General features: G+C 51.4%; 5 protein-coding genes and 1 non-coding gene across 8 annotated transcripts; 3 read left to right on the top strand and 3 right to left on the bottom strand.

Moving 5' to 3' along the window:
- The first annotated feature begins 1,074 nt into the window (after window positions 1-1,074).
- On the top strand, window positions 1,075-3,643 carry UBXN1 (UBX domain protein 1). Of its 2 annotated transcripts, none has more exons than XM_068556423.1 (10): window positions 1,075-1,151; window positions 1,252-1,339; window positions 1,479-1,532; window positions 1,621-1,715; window positions 1,814-1,883; window positions 2,046-2,237; window positions 2,325-2,376; window positions 2,493-2,609; window positions 3,136-3,328; window positions 3,499-3,643. In XM_068556423.1, exons 2-10 carry the CDS (start codon window positions 1,281-1,283, stop codon window positions 3,546-3,548), a joined length of 882 nt encoding a protein of 293 aa, XP_068412524.1. In that variant the 5' UTR covers window positions 1,075-1,151; window positions 1,252-1,280; the 3' UTR covers window positions 3,549-3,643. The 2 variants fall into 2 exon arrangements, with proteins under 2 accessions (XP_068412524.1, XP_068412523.1); XM_068556422.1 differs by having other exon boundaries at window positions 1,621-1,727.
- Window positions 3,644-5,529: 1,886 nt separating this feature from the next.
- UQCC3 (ubiquinol-cytochrome c reductase complex assembly factor 3) lies at window positions 5,530-6,246 on the bottom strand. Its single transcript, XM_068554351.1, has 2 exons — window positions 6,017-6,246; window positions 5,530-5,926 (listed from the first exon to the last, which is right to left on the bottom strand). The coding sequence occupies exons 1-2, from the start codon at window positions 6,242-6,244 to the stop codon at window positions 5,777-5,779; spliced, it is 378 nt and encodes a 125-aa protein (XP_068410452.1). The 5' UTR covers window positions 6,245-6,246; the 3' UTR covers window positions 5,530-5,776.
- Window positions 6,247-7,316: 1,070 nt separating this feature from the next.
- Window positions 7,317-13,371, top strand: LBHD1 (LBH domain containing 1). Its single transcript, XM_068554352.1, has 6 exons — window positions 7,317-7,481; window positions 7,560-7,728; window positions 8,339-8,566; window positions 10,853-10,977; window positions 12,497-12,594; window positions 12,680-13,371. Exons 1-6 carry the CDS (start codon window positions 7,332-7,334, stop codon window positions 12,708-12,710), a joined length of 801 nt encoding a protein of 266 aa, XP_068410453.1. The 5' UTR covers window positions 7,317-7,331; the 3' UTR covers window positions 12,711-13,371.
- On the bottom strand, window positions 9,027-10,500 carry CSKMT (citrate synthase lysine methyltransferase). Of its 2 annotated transcripts, XM_068554350.1 has the most exons (4): window positions 10,478-10,493; window positions 10,099-10,186; window positions 9,863-9,996; window positions 9,027-9,699 (listed from the first exon to the last, which is right to left on the bottom strand). In XM_068554350.1, exons 3-4 carry the CDS (start codon window positions 9,927-9,929, stop codon window positions 9,044-9,046), a joined length of 723 nt encoding a protein of 240 aa, XP_068410451.1. In that variant the 5' UTR covers window positions 9,930-9,996; window positions 10,099-10,186; window positions 10,478-10,493; the 3' UTR covers window positions 9,027-9,043. The 2 variants fall into 2 exon arrangements, with proteins under 2 accessions (XP_068410451.1, XP_068410450.1); XM_068554349.1 differs by having other exon boundaries at window positions 9,863-10,186; window positions 10,478-10,500.
- Window positions 10,264-10,412, bottom strand: LOC137772716 (small nucleolar RNA SNORA57). Its single transcript, XR_011075521.1, has one exon. It is a non-coding gene; the product is annotated as a small nucleolar RNA SNORA57 (small nucleolar RNA).
- A 4,359-nt stretch (window positions 13,372-17,730) lies between the features above and the next one.
- INTS5 (integrator complex subunit 5) lies at window positions 17,731-22,366 on the top strand. The gene is made up of 2 exons (XM_068556502.1): window positions 17,731-17,860; window positions 19,233-22,366. The coding sequence occupies exons 1-2, from the start codon at window positions 17,781-17,783 to the stop codon at window positions 22,210-22,212; spliced, it is 3,060 nt and encodes a 1,019-aa protein (XP_068412603.1). The 5' UTR covers window positions 17,731-17,780; the 3' UTR covers window positions 22,213-22,366.
- Window positions 22,367-22,483: the final 117 nt, after the last annotated feature.

Below are 22,483 nucleotides of genomic sequence, written 5' to 3'. Positions count from 1 at the left end.
TAGTGCATATATTATCAATATCAGCAACTTATTATTATTCTGCCTCCTAAAAAACATTTAAAGTGAGCTTTAACTTAAGGGACCTAACAGCCTAGGTAGTGGCGGCGAGCTAAGTAATCAACAAGACTACACACCAGGGGGACAAGTGCTAATGGAGTAAATACCGGGGCTGGGAGGTGGAGAGGGGGTGGTCAAGGCAGGCTTCCCTTAGAAAGCAAACCCAGGGACTTCCCTGGTGGTCCAGTGGTTAAGATTCCGCGCTTCCACAGCAGGGGGAGCAGGTTTGATCCCTGGGGACCTAAGATCCCACATGCGGTGCAGCCAAAAAAAAAAAAAAGGAAAGAAAAGACAGAAAGCAAACCCAGGGTCCAGTCCAAAAAACGACTGGGAGTTAACCAAGCCCACAGAAGAGGCAGGACATCCCAGACACAGAGGGACGGGTATGTGCAAAGACCGGGAGGAGGGAGAGTTTTGCAATCTGCACGTTACCCTCAAGTGGTGAGAGATGAACTCCGCACCAACTACCAACATTTACACAGTATAGTCTTGCCAGGCACCTAAGGTTGGTGCTGTTGTTATCCTCACTTTATAAATGGGGCATTAACAAAAGAAAGGGTAGGAGGAAGCCAGACTACCAACATTTAAGTTTCGTCCTAGGTGACTGAGGTGTCATGGAGAAGTCTTAATCAGGGAGGTGATGACGGTATCAGTTACTGTGTTTTGCAAAGATCCCTTTGGCAGTCGCGCGGAGGATAGCTCAATTGCCGGAGAGGATGAGCAGGTCAAAGGGTGCGCACATTTCTATGGCTCCTGATAAACACTGCTAAATAATTTTCCAACCGGTCGCGCTAAGGGGCCATATCGAGAGCTGTCTTGATTCGCCCAAGGGTTTCAGGTCGGCATCGCCCTTCTTCTACACCGCCGCCGGGCGCCCGGGCTTGGGCGGGGGAATGTGGGCTGCCTCCCGGGCCGCTACTCCCACGCCCCGCCTGTCCCCTCAACGCCAGGTCAAGGCAGCCGGGCCAGGCCTGTGTTTTCTGGCTCTCCGCGGCACCCGTCCACGTCCGCCTCCACGTGACCCAAACAGATTCGGGCACTTCCGCTTCCCCTAGGCTTTCTTCTCGTCGGTGTCCAGGGCCGGTCCGAAGCCAGTGAGTGAGCGAGCGTCCGGCTGGGGCCGTTGGGGGCGGGATAGCGCGCCGGCGGGGGACGCCCCGCGCTGACCCTCTCCGGCCTTCTCGCCCCCTCCAGGTCCCCGCGGAAGCGGCGGTGGCGGCGTCATGGCGGAGCTGACGGCTCTGGAGAGTCTCCTCGAGATGGGCTTCCCCAAGGGACGCGCGTAAGGGAGCCCCCTAACACCCGTCCGCGGGGGTCGCCGACCTGTCCAGGCCTTTACCCCAGCCTGGCCTCAGGCTCTACGCCCCAGCCTGACCATCGCCATGGCTCGTGGGCGCTATTCACGGTGTTTCTGCCCCCAGGGAGAAGGCTCTGGCCCTCACAGGGAACCAGGGCATCGAGGCTGCGATGGACTGGTGAGCGCTCAGACCGGGTAGCAGGGGACTGGGGACTCCTAGGAGGGGCAGCCTGAACATTAACTTCCCTCCCGACTTTCCCTGCCAGGTTGATGGAGCATGAAGACGACCCAGACGTGGACGAGCCACTCGCGACCCCCCTTGGACATATCCTGGGACGGGAACCCACCCCCACTGAGCAAGGTGGCCCTGAAGGTCCTGACGGAGGGACCCAGTGTGATTATTCAGGAGGGCCTGAGGAGAAGGGTGAACGGGTAATAATACTGATTGCTTGTTTGTAGGATCTGGGTCTGCTGTGGGAGAAAGCAAACCCATTTTGACTGAAGAGGAAAGACAGGAACAGACTAAGAGGTATGAGGAACAAGGTCACATTTCTGAGGCTCATCCTCCACCTCTCCCCAGAGGTGTTTTGGGACTGTGTTCCCGGATTCTGTTTTCTGAATCCCTTGTTAATAAACGCACCTTCCCAATTTATGTCCACTTCTCTTGAACTCTTTCCTCTCTGCAATACAGGATGTTGGAGCTGGTGGCCCAAAAGCAGCGGGAGCGTGAAGAAAGAGAGGAGCGGGAGGCACTGGAACAGGAACGGCAGCGCAGGAGACAAGGGCAAGAGTTGTCAGCTGCCCGACAGCGGCTGCAGGAAGATGAGATGCGCCGGGCTGCTGAGGAGCGGAGGAGGGAAAAGGCTGAAGAGTTAGCGGCCAGGTCTGGGTGCTGGGGGTGTTGGCTGAGAAAGGAATCAAGATCTGCTTTGTCAGTGTCTGACCTACTTTCGTTCTGTCTGCGTTCCAGACAAAGAGTCCGAGAAAAGATCGAAAGGGACAAAGCAGAGAGAGCCAAGAAGGTAGGTGATTGGGTAGATACTGAGGGTAATGAAGTAGGGAGGCTAGTAAATCTCCTTTTCTAGCTTCAGAGGGAAAGGTTGGGCTTAGTGCCTGATTGTTTAACTTTGTCCTCCAGTATGGTGGTCATGTGGGCTCTCAGCCATGCCCACCAACAACAGAGCCAGGCCCTGTTCCCTCCTCTCCCAGCAAGGAGCCTCCCACGAAGCGAGAGTATGACCAGTGTCGCATACAGGTACTGATTCTGATTCCTGACTTGCTCCTGGGACCCTTTGTTGGCTTGTAAGGCGCCCAGCCCAGCCCAGAGCTTTTTTCAGTTATGTTCCCTTGGCCAAACCTCTCCCATCTTTGTAAATGACTTTTGAAATCCTACCTCCTCTGCTCTTAGGAAAGATATCAAATTTTACTTGCCCCAGTCTTTTATAAATCTCTCTCTTCTTATTCAGCAGTTAATTTCTTACTTGTTCATCATATTTTCATTTGGCTTATTATACAGCTGTTTGCATGATGTGGTACCTATCCAGATATTTTGTGTAATCTTGTCTTTGTTTTCCTTAAGTCGTGAGGGAGCTAGGAGTCTCTCTCTTCAGTGTTCAGTAAAGCCAAGCCTAAGTGGTTGTTCATTAGGTGCTTTAAATAGTAATTATGCTGGTTTAGTCTAAGAGGAAGGAGAAGCCAACTTTGCTCTTTTTCTTTTCCTTACCTGGGCACTTCACTCAGTTTTGACACTCACAATTCTGTATTTCTGTCTTGCCTTCTAGGTCAGGCTGCCAGATGGGAGCTCACTGACCCAGACATTCCGGGCACGGGAACAGCTGGCAGCTGTGAGGCTCTATGTGGAGCTCCACCGTGGGGAGGAGCTAGGAGGGGGCCAGGACCCTGTGCAGTTGCTTAGTGGCTTCCCCCGGCGGGCCTTCTCAGAGGCTGACATGGAGCGGCCTCTGCAGGAGCTGGGTATGACACGTGGGACCCGAAACCAGGAGGGGGATAGGGGACATGCTTGAGAAAGGAAGGGATGCAAAGAAGGGACTTTGTGGAGATAGTGTGAGGCCAGGAATTGGGGCGGGGGTGGGGTGGGCAAAAAGCAGATCTTTTGGTTCAAACCTGTTTCGTTCCATCTTCAGGACTTGTGCCTTCTGCTGTCCTCATTGTGGCCAAGAAATGTCCCGGCTGAGAGGCCTTTATCCCACCATCCTTCTCTGACCTCTCTTCATCTTTGATAAAGCACTGACATCACCTTCCTAATAAATAGACCCTCTGAGTTCTGTATGTGACTGACTCCTTCGTGAATGGCCGGGAGGGACAAAAGGAAGGCTTTTAGAATAGACCCTATGCTTCCTTGTAAATTTCCACGGGAGACGTGTTTCTAATCTCTGGGTCTGATGAGTTGCTTGGGAGGTTGAAGGGGAGAGGTGCTGGAGTGTGGGGTGTACGTTGGATAGCATCTTTTGCTCCTGTGGGTAAGGCAGTACCTAAGCCTGAAATCCTTAGTAGCTATGTGCCTTGACTTCTTTAATTAAGCCTAGTTTCTTCTTTAGTAAAACGGGGATAATAGTGCCTGTTAATTGGGGTTGTGGGGGCTTACGTAATGCTGATGTAAGGTGCTCCAGCACTGTGCCTGGCACCTGGTAAGTCCCCAATTAAGTATTAGCTACTAGAAGGGTAGTTTTTAAAATGTGACCATTCACAGTGAGAGGAGCCGTAGGAGCTCCTTCACAACTGCATCTCTTCTGCACTAAAAAGTATTGAGTACTTAATATATACCACACAGTTTTAAGTGCTTTGTATGCATTAACTGAGATATGAAGGCAGTATCACCTAGCTGTAGGTACAATGATCCCATTTTAGAGATTGGGACACCACAGCACATGACTTGTCCAAACTGACCCAGCTAGCAAGTAGCAGAACCTGGACACATCTCTGGGGAGCCCGACTCCAGGGCTCAGGCGCTGAACTGCCAAGCTCCCCTCGTGCTGCGGCTGCTCCCCTCGTCCCAGTGCGCCCTCAAACAGCTGCTGACCCCCCTCCTCTCATCCCACACATGACACATGACAAATGTGCTCAGCTTACGACTTCACCATCTAGTAGCTGAAAACTGCACCAATGCTCTTATCTGGGTTTACACCTCAGTGTTACCAAGCTTTATTTAGTGTGTTCCGGCTTTACTTAATACAAGCAGCGCCCCCCCCCCCCCCCGTCCCCCATCAATTGCAATCTTGTTTGGAACCACAGGACATAAAATAGAAGGGGAGTGAATTGGTTGAGTTCGCTGTAGGGCGGCCGCCCCACTGATAGCTTTACCTCATCCCATCAGTGGCATCGCCAATAGATCCTACGACGGATTCAGAAATTGAAAACCACTACAGTGAAAACCTTGTGGGAGGAAAACCCCAGTGCATTTAGTGAGAGGCTGCCCTGTGCCTGGCACTGCACTTCACATTCCTAAGTTCACCTTTTTACAACTCTCAAGATAATCGTCACCATTTATTTATTTACTTATGTATTTATCTGCACCAGGTCTTAGTTGCAGCACTCGGGATCTTCATTGCAGCATGCGGGATCTCTTAGTTGCGGCATGCGAACTCTTGTTGCAGCACCTGGGATCTAGTTCCCTGACCAGGGATCGAACCAGGGCCCCCTGCATTGGGAGCACGGAGTCTTAGCCACTGGACCACCAGGAAATTCCCAATTATCACCTTTTATGGAACAGGACTAAGGCTCAGAGGTTTTTTAACATGCAGGAGTTGAAACAAGATCTGACTCAAAGCACACTCCTTTTACCGCTCCTGCCACGGTGGCCTCCGAAGGTTAAATTAAGGTCACAGAAGGCATTATGGCACATGTTAATTGCTAGAAGCCCCTCTCCAACCTCATTCGAAGGACAGGCACCCAGAGTGTCCTCTATGGGTATTTACTGCACAAGAGTTTCCAGGATAGTTAACGATTTCAAGAACATCAGTCGGTTATCCCCGAAAGTACACTCACGCAAACCACGTGACCTGACGTGTGTTTTGAAAACGTGGTCGCTCTGCCTATAGGGCTTCAGCGTCACATGAGGGGCGGGGCAGGCAGGAGCTGCACTCAAGCCCGCCCGCAGCACTGACCCCCGTAACACTCTAGGCTCTTATGGGCGTCCAGCCGCAGCGCTCACTCTCTGGATGGAGGAACATGATTTATTGGTTCCTTCAGTTAGCCACATCCGATGACCTGGCACAAGACGTGGACGTTAAAACGCAGTCAATGCAGGGTTTGGGGGGGAACGTGCTCACCCGGCGGCAGCTCCCCAGGTCCCGAAGAGGTCTGCGCGTGTCTGGACTCCCCGCCGGCCCACAGAGGAGTAAGGCCGGCTCGGGTTCCTGCGCTGCAGCGGAGGTCCCGGCGCGCACGGGGGCAGGTTTGACCTCAGGCTGACTTCCCGCCGCCGCCACTCATCCAGTTCTTTCTCCAGGCGACGTTCTCTTGCGTGGCCGCTGCCTCCTGCAGAGAGGCCAGAAGTAGCTCTTTGGTCCTGGCCGCCTCGTCCCTGCGCTGCGGGTCCTGCTCCGGCATCTCCTGCGGGCAGGAAGGGAGGTTCGTAGTCCGGGCTACCAGCCTGCGGTTCTCCGCCCGCTCGCCCCACCTCGGTCTCCCAACTGCTCACACCTTCAGCATCGCCTGCTTCTGCTGTTCTCCCGGGGCCACGAGGACAAAGAGCGCGGTGCCCACGCCAGCCCCCGCGCCCAGCACTGCGCCCGCGATCAGCGCTTTGCGCAGGGTCTCCATGGCCGACCGCGCGACCAGCGAGGCGCTTTCCGGAGTCTCCGGTAGCCTAGCAAGGCCGCCGCGACGTCTCGATCTGCGCAGGCTAGAGCGCCTCACACAGGAAACCATAGAGACGGGGCCGGGCTAGAGAGGCCCTGGCCAGAGAAACGTGTCGAAGCTAGAGCTCCTGGGTGTTAAGACTAGGTTTAGCTGAGGAGGTTGACCACGTCAAGAGGTGTTGGCACCTAGAGCCGAGCGTGGGGCCCCTTGTCATGAAATCCCGAGGAGGATTGCTAAGGGGAGAGTAAGTATCTTCATTGTTGCTGTGAGTTTTACAATTGCCCAGCTCCGCAATGTCCTGATCAATAGAGGGTCAGGGCTGTGCTCTGTAGTTTCCTACAATTACTTGTGCTTTTCCAGTACAGTACATGAGGACATCCAGATACTTATAAACATCAATCTATTGACTGCCTTCAATCCCTTCAACTCCTGAACAAAAATTCAAAGCCAAGTGTACCGGGTGGGGAGAAGGGTATATTTATGTTTTCCTTTTATTTTACTTGTTGAAAGTAAACTTTACCTTTCTCTTCATGGTATATAACCTTGGTTTTTTGTTTTGTTTTTAAACCATGAAAACCATGGATTTTGTGTAACATACCGAATTCTAGTCTGGAGAAGAAAACACCTCTTAGTTGTGTGACCCTAGGCAAATCGTTTAAGTTCTTTGTTTCTCGGTTTCTGCATCGGAAAATGAGGCTAATAACAGTATCTATCTCATAGTTTTAGGATAATTAAATAAGTTTATATGAAAAGCATTTAAAACAGTTCCTGGCAAATAGCATACACCATAAAAATATTCATTAAATAAGATACAAAGAAACATGTCAATGTGGGAGACCCAGTAAGAACCAGGAAATTCCAAGTTTGTTATCAAAGCTCTTCCCTCACAGGGCTTTAATCCAGATGCCCTCGTTAACTCCTACTTCTGCCTTTCCCAGTGTCACCAGGGAGTGAGTAGAAATAAAGCTCCTATCCCACCTCTTGGGATTGTCCCCTGCCCTGGAAGGCCCATAATCTCCTTGCATGTCAGCCTCTTCTCCTCAGAAGTGATTAAGGGGCCAGGCTCCAAAGCAGATTAAAGGAACAGTCTGTGGGGTGCTCTGGGCAGGGGTACTCTACTGAGTTCAACCACCCTGCACTCCAAGAATCAGCACCCATGGCCCTTGTGCCAGGGAGCAGCGAGGATGGGCCTTGGCCTAGAGATAGCCCAGGCTCCTCCCAGCAACCAGAAAGTCCTAGACTGACCAACCCTCTCTGGGAGGACAGAGGAGAAATTGGCCAGGTTGAAGGTCGCCAGGATGTTCAGGTTAGTACTTCCCCACCTTGTGTCTTGCTGTTGGCTTATATTCCAATTTGGCCCAAGCCCCCTGCTGTGCCCATCCAGGTTGTCTGTCAAAAGACCCGCCTCCCCTCCATCGTGGTGGAAGCCTCTGAGGCTGAGGCGAGTGAAGAGAGTGGGGAGCTCCGGTGGCCACACGAGGAGCTGCAGCTGCTCACTGATGATGAGGAAGAGGAGGTTGAGGTCTTCTTCCAGGACCAAAGTGAAGAACCAGGTGAGGGAGGTGGCTGGTTCAAGTGAGGCTGTTGTGAATGGGATGGTCTAAGCAGGACAACTTAGTTGTGTCTCTTGCATTAAGCAGCACACAGTAGGTGCTCAGTAAACACAGTGAAGAAAAATGTAGAGGTGGGAGATAAAAGTCAAGGTGGTTGGCAAAGTTGATGAACTTTAAAAGGCAGTTGTGGTGTCAGATAGGTGACACCTTTTAATATGTATTTTTAATACTTTAAGATATTTTTGTCATGGGGGAAAAGAATAAGATCACCCCAAATCCGACTACCCAGAGATTAACATTTTGGATGCCTTCTCTTCCAGATTTTTCTTCATGTCTATATACTGTTATAGAAGCTACTTTTACTATGTGCCAGGCACTGTGCTGAACACTTTTACATATATTTTTCAGGACCCAGTGAGGAAGGATACTTTCTCCCTCATGAGGAAACTGAAGCTGTTAAGTTAGGCTCTTCATTATAATTGCTGTATTATTTTTATAAGCAAAAGAAATTACATGAATGTTTTATCTTTAAAAAAAAAAATCCAGTAATATATCAGGTATATTTTTCACTGTTAATGGGCTCTTTAACTCCCTCCTCCCCACCCCCCAGGCTGGACTTGGAGCTCACTGGACCCCAAATCTCCCTTAAGAACCTTTAACCCAGAACTCAGCTGGGGGCAGGAACAGGTAGATCAAGATGCCTCCTGGATTCCAGAGGAGACAGATTGTCAGGAAGCCCCCAATCCCTGTCCTCTCTGGGACTCAGCATCAGGTTCCCGTGTCTGCAGAAGCTGCTTTGTGGAATATTCCCATTTCCTGCCTCCCAGGAGCTTTGAGGGTAAGTATCACTCTCCCTCAAACATTTTACCTAGGTTTATGAAGCCCTTCTACCTGTCCTTTCACAATCTTCCCCTTTTACAAGTTGAGAAAAATGAAGGCTTACAGGTTAGGCCCCTGGGTCACACAAGTCATATCCAAAGAATTTGGATTAAGAATTCCTATCTGTGCTTTTAGGAGTTCAGTTAACTGGGGATGGGGAATGATCCACTTGTACCTTCTTTATTCAGCACTCATCTTGTGCCTGGCACTGCTAAATGTTTCACCTGTTGTTGTATGGAATCCACATAACTCCAGGTATTATTCCAACCTTGCAGATGAGTAAACTGGGGCACAGAAATATTCAATACTGTGTGCACACAGCTAATAAATATGGAAGCCAGGATCCAAATCCTCATTTTCCAGTCATCTTGCCAAGACAAAAGCTTTCTCCAACTCCTCACCCAACAGAAACACTAGGGTCAGGTTTTAGAAGTCTTTAATTGGAGCCTTGAACCAAGTAAGCAAAGTAGGTGATGCCCCCGAAAGGGCCCAGCTCCTGCACAGACACAGTCCAGCCTTGGGACCCTTGCTCCAGGCAGGGCAGCCGTACATCAGGGTCCTCATCTGAGAACTGAATCAGGGTCCCCACAGGGCTTAGGACCCTCAGGCACTCTGACAGCAGCTGGTAAGCCCCAGGCAGACCACCCCGGGCAAGAGCATCCCAGGTGCCCTTGTCTAGCACTAGATGGAAAGAGCCTGAGGAAGCCACTGGCTGCAGGTTCTGGGCATTAGCTTGCATGAAGTGGAGGCGTGAGGCAGGGTGCCCCGGGCACAGGGGTGTTTGGCCTTGGCCACCTTCCAGGAGGCTGTTCATGTGGGCCACAGCCACAGGAGAGAAGTCCACCCCCAACACGTCCACTGGGTGCGGGCATTTGGTGTAGAGGCCTGTACACAAGCTGGAGGTCCCACAGCCCACGTCCAACACCCGCGGCGGACAGGCAGCTGGTGCCTCCTGCAGCAGCGGCAGTAGGAGCCCCTGGGCTTCCTCGTATCCAAAGAACCAGTCGAAGGTGCCGGCGCTGCCCTGACGGCGCTGGGCGGGGAGCTTATCCCAGAGGCGGCGGTCCGCCAGGCAGCCACCAGCCAGGGAGCCTGTGGACGAGTGGAGGACTTGCGTGACCCAGCGCCCAGTTCTAGCAAAACGCGACAAAACCCGCACCTATGTGGCCTGAGGCTTTAAGCGGCACAATTTCTGGGACTAATTTCCTGTGTAACGAAGAACCCAACTTGCCCTCCCTCTGTCCACCTTCCCTACCCGCCACGGCGCGACGCGCCCCCGCCGCCAGGCTCGCCAGGTGGAGGGTTCGGCGCAGGGCTGCCATCCGGAGGTGCCGGCAAGGTCGGCCAGATAAACTTCTGCGAAAATGTCGCCCGCGCTCCGGCAGGGGCCTGAGGTCCAAGGGAAGATTCGCAGAATCCGCTGTGCGGAATCACGCGTACAGCCTCCCTAACTCTGCAGCCTCGGAAAAGAGAACGCGGACACAAACTTACTACGGTACGAAGGGCCTTTATTGTTTGCAACGGGAAGTGGAAGAGGAGGGGATGCGACAGCTCCGGCTCCTGGGGCGGCTCCACAGACCTGAAATCAAAGGAGAAGGTGTGAGCACCCCGGGGAGGAGTCTGCTGAACCTCGGTTCTGCCCTGCTCCTTGGAGCCCTGTGTCCCGGCGCTTGAGGATAGAACCCGCGGACTGAAAGCCGCCGGTACCGAAGACATGACGCCGAGGGGGCCGGAGCCCTTTCCCTCTACCTCCGTACATTACGCGGACCGGGACCGCACGCCCGATCCCCGCCAAGAAAAGGAGGGTCAACAGACCCCACCCAGAAACCCCGCACGGCCAGCCGGTGAAAATACCAGAGCCCACACTCACTCGGTCGCCGTCCTCGAAAAGGCAAAGGAGCCGTCCGGGCTCCTTTATATAGCTCTAGGACCCGCCCCCCACCCCCTCCCCTCCCCGAGCTGCGATTGGCTAACGGAGGGCTGAGGGGTGGGGCGCACACGGACCCTGCGCAGAGCTGAAACGTTGGACGCTGAGCTGGTTTCGCAACGCAGCAATGGGTGCTCCGGGGGGAAAGATCAACCGGCCGCGAACGGTGACTGTGTGGGAGCCCGACCCTGTTTCCCAAGCGTCCCGGAGCCCTTTACCCTCGCCCGAGATGGACTCGATGGGCCAGTGTCGCCGGGTGCGGGGTACCGGGTCGCGGTGCACGGCACCGCTCTGATTAAGCATCTTCCTCCCCCTTAGGAGCTGAAGAAGAAGCTGTTCAAGCGACGGCGGGTGTTGAACCGGGAGCGGCGACTGAAGCACCAGGTGGTCGGGGCTGTGATAGACGAAGGGCTGATCACGAGGCACCACCTCAAGAAGCGGGCGTGAGTGCCAGACCCTCTCCCTCTTGGTCCTCCCCACCAAGCCTCCTTCCCTCCTCTTTGTCGAGCTCCGGAGCAGCTAACACCTTTTTGCTTTCCTTGCGTACTCACGTTTATGCAAGGAACGTTTGTGCCTAAACTCTGCTAGTCTCTCACTGTACCTGTAGCTCACAACCTTTCTACGGTTCTTGGACTCTGCTGAGAATCTAAGGAGAGCTGTGGACTCCCCCACCTCCCCCAAGTAACATTATACATTCACACAGATTTTTTTATAAGTAAATTTAAAAGCACACACATAAGTGTGCGGTGAACCATTCGATGAATTTTCACAAGGGCACATGTGAGATTTTTGCATATAAGTTTCAAGGCCTCCTGAGTCTTGGGGCAGAGTTCCCACCCCATTCTTTCATTGACTTATTATAAATATTTAGTTTATAAAGCGGCATAATAAATATATTTGGTCCTTGTCTCTGCTTTCTGGAAGAGCTAAATTTCTTGAGTGATAAGAGTGCCTTTTATTTCCTAAGGACCCCCTTTTGAGCACACCTAAATTTATGCAAATGGTGACTTAGCGTGGGGCTGGTCATCAGAAAGATGAAGTGATTAGAGGATTGGAAATTTAATTCCCTCTGCACTGCCTGTAGGAAGAGGGTGGGTGGGTGCTGTAGATTAAGCTCTACACAACCTCTTGAACTAGCTCCTGATTGGTCAACTGGTGGAGGTACTGGGAGGTTGGCTCACCTGGAGAGAGCATGGAACCTCTGGCCCCTTCCATACCTTACCCTATGCCTCTCTTCCATCTGACTGTTCCTGAGTTGCATCGTTTTATAATAAATCAGTAAATGCAAGTACATGTTTCCCTGAGTTCTGTGAGCTGTTCTAGCAAATTATCGAGTCTGAGAAGGGGATCATGAGAACCCCAATTTATGGCTGGTCAATCAGAAGTACAGGTAACAACCTGGATTTGTGATTGGCATTTGAAGTGGGGGAAGCCTTAACCTGTGGTATCTGTTGCTATGTCCTGGTAGATAGTGTCCAAATGGAGTTAAGTTTGTAGGACACCCAGTCAATGTCCATTGAGAATTTGGAGAATTACTTGATGTGGGAAACCTCCCCCACCCACCACATCTGCTGTTAGAAGTATCAAGAATAAGGGACTTCCCTGGCGGTCCAGTGGTTAAGACCAATTGTGCTTCCAATACAGGGGGCATGGGTTCGATCCCTGGTCAAGGGAACTAAGATCCTGCATGTCGAATGGCCAAAAAATATATATATATATCTATATCTATAGATATATAGATATAGATACATATATATGTTTATAAAATAAGAGAAGGAAACGTTTCTATTATGTACTAAATTTTAGCAATTATTGTTACTTTATGTATGTGTTAAGACTAGTTTTAGGTAAAGTAACAGTTTTTTGACTTGGATTCAAAGACCTTTTCAGTAACCAGAACCACTGTGTGGTCTGTATTGGTTCAGGTTAACCTGGATATTTTTGCTCTTACCAATCCTTCAGGTCCAGTGCACGTGCCAACATTACTCTGTCTGGGAAGAAGCGCAGAAAACTCCTCCAGCAGATCCGGCTTGCCCAGAAAGAGAAAGCAGCCATGGAGGGTGAGGCTAGGGCACAGAAGTTGGGGTGGGGGGGCAGCCTGGATTCATTTGGGTTCTTTAATGCTTCCTCTTTCCCTTTGCTCAGTGGAAGCCCCCCTCAAGTCAGCCAGGACTAGTGAACCACAGCCCAAATCAAAAAAGAAGACAAAAGCCCCCCAGGATGTAGACATGGAGGACCTCGAAGATAAGAGCTAAATCTCACACCCCTTCCACCAGAAGATTCTCAGCTGGAGCCAGGAGGACTCGATGGTTATTTCAGAGGACTTTGGAGAAAGCGTTGCTCCTTTTCACTGTCCCCAGATTCCTCTTCCCTAATGGCCTAGTGACCTGCCCTGGAGGGATGTATTGAGAGGAAGAGGGTAGAAAAGAAAGATTGGAGAGGGGGTCCTAAGCAGTCAACTCCATTTGTGATAAAGCTCTAGCATTCTCACTGAGATGTGTGTGATTAAATGTAGGAATGGGGATAGGCCATGAAAAGGGGCTGTGAGTGTGGAAACAAGACAACTGGGAAACAGGACCCACAGTTCTTACTTGACCAAAGGCAACAAGAAGCCATCCTCCATGATGGCCCTGTCTCCCCGATGAGTGACACTCCAACTTTCCATTTCTGACAAAAATAAGGTGTTCTGTAGAGATGGCAGAGGAGGTAAGTAAGGGTCTTGATACTGGCCCTGCCTGCTCCCCTGTGTGAGCAGGGTGGGCAAGTGACCGTGGTTGTCTCTGCTTCCTTTGCTGGATTATATTTTTAATAAAGTGAAGATTATTTTTCCCTTTTAACGTTCAGAAATTCTGTTTGTTGGAAGCCAGGGCTGGGGTGGTTAATTAAAGTGAGAAGCTGTGTGTGCAGAGATGTGGTCAACTGGAGAAAAGCATATTCTCTCCTTGCTCTATTAATCAGTGCAGGCTTCCTGGAAGAGGGAGGGTTTGGGTACAGTGTTGTGCTCCCCCCCTCCTCAAGTTTATATTTTGGACATTTTCAAACCTTCAGTAAAGTTAACAGATTAGCACACTGAGCCCTTAAATATGCACTCTACTTGGATTGATGAGTTTTTAACATTTGGCTATACTTGATCTCCTTACCCGCTTGCATATATATGTATGTGTTCAAGTATGTATAATTGTTGTCTTTGCTGACTCATTTGAAAGTCAATTGCAGATGAGATTTTATCCCTAAGGACATGCTTCTATATAGCCAAAACACCTAAGACATTTAACATTGGTGGAATAGCTAAAATTCAGGTTTTCATATTCACATTTCCTCAGCTGTTCCAGTAATATTTTTTATAGCTGTTTATTGTTTCCTCAATCCAGAAGCCGTTAAGGATCACGCGTAGCATTTAATTGTCATGTCCCTTTAGTCTCCTTCAATCCAGAACAGTACCCCACCTTGTCTTAGGTGACTTGGTGTCTTCGAAGAGTCCAGCCTAAATTAATTAATTAAAGAATATCTCACAGCCTGGGTTTGTCTGAGTGTTTCCATGTTTCCTCATCAATAGATGTAGGTTAAGCATTTCTGGGAAAAATTCTACATAGAGAATATTGTGTTTTTCCCATTGCATTTCATCAGGAAGTAAGTGTTGACTGAAAAAAAAAAATACACAACCTAAAGGTTGAGAATTATGTTTGATTCAGCAGACTTGCTGAAAACTTAAACCTGGAAAACAGCCTCTCGGATAGCTCTGAGGTAAGGGAGGAGCCAGGATAGAGGAGTTTTTGCAACAAAAACCAGGTAGTCGGTGGGGCTTCCCTGGTGGCACAGTGGTTAAGAATCCGCCTGCCAAGGCAGGGGACACGGGTTCAAGCCCTGGTCCGGGAAGATCCCACATGCCGCGGAGCAACTAAGCCCGTGTGCCACAACTACTGAGCCTGCGTGCCACGACTATTGAAGCCCGCGTGCCTAGAGGCCCGTGCTCCACAACGAGAGAAGCCACCGCAATGAGAAGCCTGCGCACTGCAATTAAGAGGGGCCCCCACTCGCCACAACTAGAGAAAGCCCACGTGCAGCCACAAAGACCCAACACAGCCAAAAATAAATAAATAAACTTTAAAAAAAAACAACAACAAAAAACCAGGTAGTCGGAACATCAAAGATTATTGTTAATTAAAGAAAATCAGACTTCTCAAGTTAATTAATTTAATTTAACTTCTCAAGTTAATTAATTTAGCCTTTCTATGTATGGGAAGACGCAAGAGTCTCGGCTCTTTGAAATCATTCCTTTGATACGCTCCTTAACTACCTACGGCCAGTATCCTGTTCTTTTTCTTCCTGAATCTCCTCAGGGTGCCCCGCTGGGGATGGCTGCAGTGGTTGACGGTTTGATGGAGGGCAGCCTGTTTGGAGACCGTCGGAGACAGCCGTGGTGGCTGATTGCTTGATGGCCACAACATTGTTTGTTTTCTGATATAGCAGGCAGGCAAATTTTTTGTCCACACATATAATATCAGTTTGTCTCATTATTGGTGATTCCTAGTGTTAAGTGGGTGTCTGTCAGATTTCTCCACGGTTAGGGTATTCTTTCCCTTTGTAATTAATAAGCAATCTATGGAGTGATACTTTGAGATTGTATGAATACCCTATTCCCCAATGACCTCTCAACAATGGTTTTAGCATCCATGATGACCCGTGTCTGAATTAGTTACTGCTGCAAAATTGTGATTTTTCTAATTGTATCATTCATTCATCCATGTTACTCATTTTACATATTCTGTAAAGGAAACCCCTACTTCCTTTTAAAAATCTCATTTAGGTTGTTAAACATCTGTTACTATCACTTTTTCATGCTCCAAATCATACCAAACTGGCCAGCCAAAGCCTGTGTCTTTTTTGGGGGGGGGGGCCACACAGAATACAGCATCTTGGTTCCCCAACCAGGGATTGAACCTGTGCCCCCTGCAATGGAGGCACAGAGTCTTAACCACTGGACCACCAAGAAAGTCCTGGTCCTGTGTCCTTTTGACACAGCACCACCAGTATCTGAGCAATTCCTTGCTGTCTGGCGCAATATGTTCCAGGCTCACCTGCTACTTCCCCTGGGCTAAAACTTGGTATCAGCTATTTTTCTATGGAGACAATATTATGTCCAGTTTTGAACACAGAAAGGAAAAAGTACTTGTGTGAAACTGAACTATATTCAGATGTGGTAAGGAGAGGAGGGGAGAAGCTGCAGGGAGAAGGACTTTCAACATCTTGGGATCCCCATCACCTTTCATAATTTTGTTCTACCCCTGTGCCTAAGGCAGAAAGGAGCTTGCTGTGTTCAAAGAAGAGTTTCTATACCTGGTATTGTGCTAAATTCTTTACACAAATAATCTGAAGTGGGAATTCCCTGGCAGTCCAGTGGTTAGGACGCCATGCTTCCACTGCGGGGGCACGGGTTTGATCCCTGGTCAGAGAACTAAGATCCTGCATGCTGCACGGCATGGCCAAAAAAATAAAAAGAAAAAAAGAAGAGAGAAAGAAATAGGTGAATAATCTGAACTGATCTTTGCAAAAAGTTTGTGAGATACGATACAGCATGCGCCATTTTACAGATAAGGAAAGGGGCTCCGAGCAGCTGAGTCACTTGCTCAGGGTTACATTGCTAATTAATAGCAGACATGAATCCAGATCTGTCTAACTCCAAAACAAACACCCTTAGATTGTGAAATCTTTAAGGGCAAGGACCACATAATAGTCTCATAGCTGGAAGAATTTATCGGGTTCAAAAGGCACTTTTATTTTTTTGGCCATGCCTAGAGGCATGCGGATCTTAGTTCCCCCACCAGGGATCTAACGCATGCCCCCTGCAGTGGAAATGCAGAGTCTTAACCACTGGACTACCAGGGAAGTCCCCAAAAGCCACTTTTCATAGATCAAAAGTCAAGGCCCAGAGAAGGGAAGTGTTGGGTCCAAGTTTGAAGCAGAGCTAGGAGCAGAAATTGTCTCATATTTACTGTCCTAGAGCATATATGCTTCATGAGTGATCGAACTTCTAAAATTTAAGAATAAATATAGAACCACCCTAATTAATCATTTAGCTTTTAAAACACAGTCACTTCAAAGATATCTTTAGAACCTACCATCTGGTGTTATTCTAACTCACATTTCCACTGAGAACAGTAAGCCCTCTGGTTAATACAGGCCTCAGAACCTACTTTCCTTTTCATTCATCCAACCAGCTATTAAGACCCTGCTACATGCCAGGAAGACACTGTTGTATGTATGTGATGATGATAAAGCCTTTAACAAAACTGGCAACATCCCTGTTGTCAAAGAGCTGGAGTTCATTCAACAAATATAATAAAAACAGCTATTGCTTATATAGTGCTTACCTACCATTGCAGGCACCAGGTGCTATACAGTAAACATATTACCTGGTTTCAGTTTTCACAAGCCTGTGAGGTAATTGTACTATTAACATCCCGATTTCCAGAAAAGGAAACAGGCAGAGAGGGGTTAAATGAAGTACACAGCCGGTTAGTGGAATAGCTGGAACGTGATCTAGATAGACTGGTTGGAGCGGGGGCTCTTGATGAGGTCTATTATGTCCTCATAAGGTTACCAAGCTCTCTCTGCAGCTATGGGGATGTAAGGTTGGGGAAGGTCCCCCTGCACTGGGAGACTGGGGAGCCTGACAAAGATCGTAGTGCCAACCTAGGACTGGGAGAACACCTTCAGCGTAGCCTGCCCAATTTATTTCAGGTTTCCTCCTCTCCCTCTCTCTCCTTGTCTTCTCTTCATCTTCTCTTACGGACTTTCAGTCCTTTCTTTCCGTCTCTCTTCCGCTTTCCCTCTTCCCTTCTCTCCTTTGACTGCTTTTTACATTGTCACTGGTTATTGATTAAAATGTTTCCTAAGGTGCTTCCTTTTTTAAAACCTCGAGAGTTGAAAATTTTGTTTCGGCTTCAGAAAAATTAATTAAATCCAATTAAGTGGTCGCAGCTAGCCTTAGCCTGTGTCAATGGCCCTCTCGGGGCGGTGGGGGGGAAATGGCTGTGTTGAGGGTGGGTCGGCTTCCCGCTGTCATGGGTGCAGCCCCGTTCTGGGACGCCGACTCATCTCGGAACCAATGTGTGAGGGTCACGGACGTCGCCGGATTGGTTTTCCTGAGAGGCCTTGTCGCTGGTTCCTTTCGGGTTTCCCGGCAGCGCGCATGCGCTCCCTGCGCTCCGCCGCTCCCGCTTCGGGCTCGGGCTAGGGCTCCGGGATGTCCGCGTTGTGCGACCCTCCCGGGGCCCCAGGGCCTCCCGGGCCTGCCCCGGTCTCCCACGGTCCCGCGCCGCTCAGGTAGTCAGAGCCCCTGGCATCTTTCCCTACCGCGGGGTCCCGCGCCGATAACCAGCCTTCTCGGCAGAAACCCGGATCCCGCCTCGAGAACTCGCGTCAGGGTTCTCAGAGATTCCCGGTCGGGTCTTCCCAGAACTCAGGGACTGCCTCACCAAAACTCTGGGCTCCACTGCCCGCACTCCCAAGATCTCGGTACTGCCTCCCCCTAAACGCCAATGCCCAGTTACCCCAGATCCTGGCCTTGCTCTTCCAAGAGTTGGGAATATCAGAACTCTTGGGAACCCAGGTGCCCTGTCCCTTAGACCCGAGGGAACCCAGGGTCCCCTGACTTCATGGAGACTCCCTGAGCACCCAGGCCCAGAAACCCACAGAATGCTTTCTTCTAGCCTTTCCCTTACTCTCCAACGGAGACGCTCCCCTCACCGTAGAGTGGGTTTTTTTTGGAGGAACCAGAGATGAATGGCACAGTCAGAGCCTTATCAACCTCTAGAGGATGCTGTCTTCTTCGGCAGAAAATGCAATAAGAGCAAGGGGATTTTGCCTCTTCCCATAACACTGGCTTCTGAACCTCTGAGACTGAACCCATATGTTTCAGGAGGGGAAGGGTTGAAGGGCATTAGCTTGTCTCTGCCCTGGGGCACCTTGATTCCTGGGGCATACTGAGGGTTCTGGGAAGGTGGTGGCTGTTGCTGTGGTGGAGTCCAAGTGGTTGGTGGTTAGGATGCTTGCAGAATATGGGAAGAAGCAGGTTTGGGGAGGGAGAGCTCTTAATAAGGGGCAAATTTGGGCTTAGAATTTTCTTTCCATTAAGAGCAAAATCCAGCGTTCTTGTTTGTATGTAGGGGGGAGTGCAGTAAAGCTAGAAAGGTGTGTTCAAAGCAGATGTTACAGGAACACAAAATATACTTACTCAATTCAACAAATATTTATTATTTCCCATATTCCAGGCACCCCAGTAGAAGAGGATCCAGTGTTGAAAAGGAGAGAACTGTTAACTACCCTCTTGGAGTTTATAGTCTGATTACTTACCTTGGTTTCCTTCTCTGTAAAATGGGATCATAATGGTACCTACCTTATTGGGCTGTTATCTGTATTGAAATAATACAAGTAAAGTACTTAAAAGAGAACTTGACGTATTACAAGAGTTATCTAATATTGATACTATTGTTATTTATTAAAAGAAAAATAGCTAGCATTTACTGAGTAACTAGTGTGACCTAGATATGGTGCTTACGTGCTTTACGAACATTATCTTTTGAGGGAGGTACAGTTATCCCTATTCTACACAGAAAGAAACTGAAGCTCACAGAGGGAATGTAACTTGCTCAACAACTCCCAACACTCTAACTCTGCTTCTTTTGCTTTCTTACAGTGCTCAGGAGCTGTCGCAGGAAATCAAGGCCTTTCTGACCGGTGTAGACCCTGTTCTGGGCCACCAACTCTCTGCTCGGGAACATGCTCGCTGTGGCCTTCTCTTGCTCCGCTCTTTGCCACCTGCTCGGGCTGCTGTGCTTGACCACTTGCGAGGTGTCTTTGATGAGAGTGTCCGGGCCCACCTGGCTGCCCTGGATGAAAGCCCTGTGGCTGGTCCACCTCACCTCCGTCCACCGCCACCCTCCCATGTCCCTGCTGGGGGACCTGGTCTAGAGGATGTGGTGCAGGAAGTACAGCAGGTGCTGTCTGAGTTTATCCGGGCCAACCCGAAGGCCTGGGCACCTGTGATTAGTGCATGGTCCATTGACCTCATGGGGCAACTGAGCAGCACTTACTCGGGCCAGCACCAGCGTGTGCCCCATGCCACTGGCTCTCTCAACGAATTGCTGCAGCTGTGGATGGGCTGTCGGGCCACACGCACGTTAATGGACATCTATGTTCAGTGCCTCTCGGCTCTCATTGGTAGCTGCCCGGATGCTTGCGTGGACGCCTTGCTGGATACCTCTGTCCAGCATTCCCCACACTTCGACTGGGTTGTGGCGCATATTGGCTCCTCTTTTCCCGGCACCATCATCTCCCGAGTTCTCTCCTGTGGCCTTAAGGACTTCTGTGTTCACAGTGGGGCTGGAGGTGGAGCTGGTGGCAGTGGTGGAGGCTCTTCTCAGACCCCCTCTACAGACCCCTTCCCTGGATCTCCTGCTATCCCTGGGGAGAAACGGGTGCCCAAGATAGCCTCAGTTGTAGGCATCCTAGGGCACCTGGCCTCCCGCCATGGAGACAGCATCCGACGGGAGCTCCTGCGAATGTTTCATGACAGTCTGGCAGGGGGCGCTGGCGGCCGGAGTGGGGATCCCTCCCTTCAGGCCACAGTTCCCTTCCTCCTGCAGCTGGCAGTCATGTCACCAGCTTTGCTGGGCACAGTCTCTGGAGAGCTGGTGGATTGCCTGAAGCCCCCAGCTGTGCTGAGTCAGCTGCAGCAACACCTGCAGGGATTCCCCCGAGAGGAGCTGGACAACATGCTGAACCTGGCCGTGCACCTGGTGAGCCAGGCCTCTGGGGCAGGTGCCTACCGCCTGTTGCAGTTCCTGGTGGACACAGCCATGCCTGCCTCAGTCATTACCACCCAGGGCCTGGCTGTGCCAGACACCGTGCGCGAGGCCTGTGACCGGCTGATCCAGCTACTGCTGCTGCACCTGCAAAAGCTGGTTCATCACCGGGGAGGGTCTCCTGGGGAAGGGGTGCTGGGCCCACCCCCGCCCCCCCGCCCTGTGCCCTTTCTAGATGCGCTAAGAAACCACGTCGGAGAGCTGTGTGGAGAGACGTTACGTTTGGAACGGAAACGCTTCCTCTGGCAACACCAGCTCCTTGGCCTGCTCTCTGTTTATACCCGGCCTAGCTGTGGACCTGAGGCCTTGGGCCATCTCCTGAGCCGGGCCCGCAGCCCTGAAGAGTTGAGTCTGGCCACTCAGTTATACGCAGGGCTGGTGGTCAGTCTCTCTGGCCTCCTGCCCCTGGCCTTCCGAAGCTGCCTGGCTAGGGTACATGCAGGGACTTTGCAGCCTCCCTTCACGGCCCGGTTCCTGCGTAACTTGGCACTGCTAGTGGGGTGGGAACAGCAGGGTGGTGAGGGCCCTGCAGCCCTAGGGGCCCGGTTTGGGGAGTCTGCCTCAGCTCATCTGTCTGACCTGGCTCCTCTCCTGCTCCATCCTGAGGAGGAAGTAGCCGAAGCCTCTGCCTCCCTCCTGGCCATTTGTCCCTTTCCTCCGGAAGCCCTGTCCCCTTCCCAACTCCTGGGACTGGTGAGAGCTGGAGTGCATCGCTTCTTTGCCTCTCTCAGGCTGCACGGTCCCCCAGGGGTGGCTTCCGCCTCCCAGCTTCTTACCCGCCTCTCCCAGACCTCCCCGGCTGGGCTCAAGGCTGTCCTGCAGCTGCTAGTTGAGGGAGCCTTACATCAGGGCAACACAGAACTGTTTGGTGGGGAAGTGGATGGGGACAATGAGACTCTCTCAGTTGTTTCAGCTCCTTTGGCTTCGGCCTCCCTGTTGGACACAAACCGGCGGCACACTGCAGCTGTGCCGGGCCCTGGAGGGATTTGGTCTGTTTTCCACGCTGGAGTCATCGGCCGTGGCCTAAAGCCACCCAAGTTTGCCCAATCACGCAATCAGCAAGAACTGGTGTATAACACCCAGAGCCTCCTCAGCCTCCTGGTGCACTGCTGCAGTGCCCCTGGGGGGACTGAATGTGTGGGCTGCTGGGGGGCTTCCACCCTGAGCCCGGAGGCAGCCAAAGCAGTGGCAGTGACCTTGGTGGAGAGCGTGTGTCCCGATGCAGCCGGTGCCGAGCTAGCCTGGCCTCCTGAGGAGCATGCCCGGGCCACCGTGGAGCGGGATCTCCGCATTGGCCGGCGCTTCCGGGAACAGCCTCTGCTCTTCGAGCTGTTAAAGTTGGTAGCAGCTGCTCCCCCAGCCCTGTGCTACTGCTCCGTGCTGCTGCGGGGGCTGCTGGCCGCCCTCTTGGGCCACTGGGAAGCCTCTCGCCACCCTGATACAGCCCACTCCCCCTGGCACCTGGAGGCATCCTGCACCCTGGTGGCTGTCATGGCTGAGGGAAGCCTCCTGCCACCAGCCCTGGGGAATATGCACGAGGTATTTAGCCAACTGGCACCTTTTGAAGTGCGTCTGCTGCTGCTCAGCGTCTGGGGCTTTCTCCGGGAGCACGGGCCCTTGCCCCAGAAGTTCATCTTCCAGTCAGAGCGTGGCCGCTTCATCCGGGACTTCTCCAGGGAGGGTGGGGGTGAAGGTGGAGCCCATCTGGCTGTTCTGCACAGCGTCCTCCACCGCAACATTGACCGCCTGGGCCTTTTCTCTGGCCGTTTCCAGGCACCTTCACCGTCCAATCTACTTCGGCAGGGGACGTAGCCTTTCCATGCTCCAGAAGCCGAGGGAGGTTGCGCCAGGAGAGACAGGGGGCTAAGGTGCTGCAGAAAGGTGGAGGTTTCTCTGCTGAGACCTTGGCCTAAAAGAGCGCTGTCACTTTCTTCCTCCCCCACCTTTTTTTCTAAATAAAATTTGCCGAGTTGAGAAAAAGAGTCCAGTGCCTCTGTCTGATGCGGAGAGCCGGCAAATTCGGACAGCGCCCGGGTCTGAACAATCCCGCCCCCTCACTCAAGCCCCGCCCTGGCCCCGCCCC

This window comes from Eschrichtius robustus, chromosome 11 (assembly GCF_028021215.1).
Source record: "Eschrichtius robustus isolate mEscRob2 chromosome 11, mEscRob2.pri, whole genome shotgun sequence".
Classification (NCBI taxonomy): domain Eukaryota; kingdom Metazoa; phylum Chordata; class Mammalia; order Artiodactyla; family Eschrichtiidae; genus Eschrichtius; species Eschrichtius robustus.
This window is presented reverse-complemented; position numbering and strand designations above follow the sequence as displayed.

Excerpts from the sequence above, each read along its gene's own strand:
- UBXN1 (XM_068556422.1), top strand. The coding sequence starts at position 1,281 with ATGGCGGAGCTGACGGCTCTGGAGAGTCTCCTCGAGATGGGCTTCCCC. Across the intron at positions 2,238-2,324 it reads GCTGAAGAGTTAGCGGCCAG|ACAAAGAGTCCGAGAAAAGA; the intron begins GTCTGGGTGCTG and ends TCTGCGTTCCAG. Across the intron at positions 2,610-3,135 it reads ATGACCAGTGTCGCATACAG|GTCAGGCTGCCAGATGGGAG; the intron begins GTACTGATTCTG and ends CTTGCCTTCTAG.
- UQCC3 (XM_068554351.1), bottom strand. The coding sequence starts at position 6,244 with ATGGTTTCCTGTGTGAGGCGCTCTAGCCTGCGCAGATCGAGACGTCGC. Across the intron at positions 5,927-6,016 it reads AGAAGCAGGCGATGCTGAAG|GAGATGCCGGAGCAGGACCC; the intron begins GTGTGAGCAGTT and ends TCCTGCCCGCAG.
- LBHD1 (XM_068554352.1), top strand. The coding sequence starts at position 7,332 with ATGGCCCTTGTGCCAGGGAGCAGCGAGGATGGGCCTTGGCCTAGAGAT. Across the intron at positions 8,567-10,852 it reads GCCTCCCAGGAGCTTTGAGG|GAGCTGAAGAAGAAGCTGTT; the intron begins GTAAGTATCACT and ends CCTCCCCCTTAG. Across the intron at positions 12,595-12,679 it reads AGAGAAAGCAGCCATGGAGG|TGGAAGCCCCCCTCAAGTCA; the intron begins GTGAGGCTAGGG and ends CCCTTTGCTCAG.
- CSKMT (XM_068554349.1), bottom strand. The coding sequence starts at position 9,929 with ATGGCAGCCCTGCGCCGAACCCTCCACCTGGCGAGCCTGGCGGCGGGG. Across the intron at positions 9,700-9,862 it reads GGCGCGTCGCGCCGTGGCGG|GCTCCCTGGCTGGTGGCTGC; the intron begins GTAGGGAAGGTG and ends ACTCGTCCACAG.
- INTS5 (XM_068556502.1), top strand. The coding sequence starts at position 17,781 with ATGTCCGCGTTGTGCGACCCTCCCGGGGCCCCAGGGCCTCCCGGGCCT. Across the intron at positions 17,861-19,232 it reads CACGGTCCCGCGCCGCTCAG|TGCTCAGGAGCTGTCGCAGG; the intron begins GTAGTCAGAGCC and ends GCTTTCTTACAG.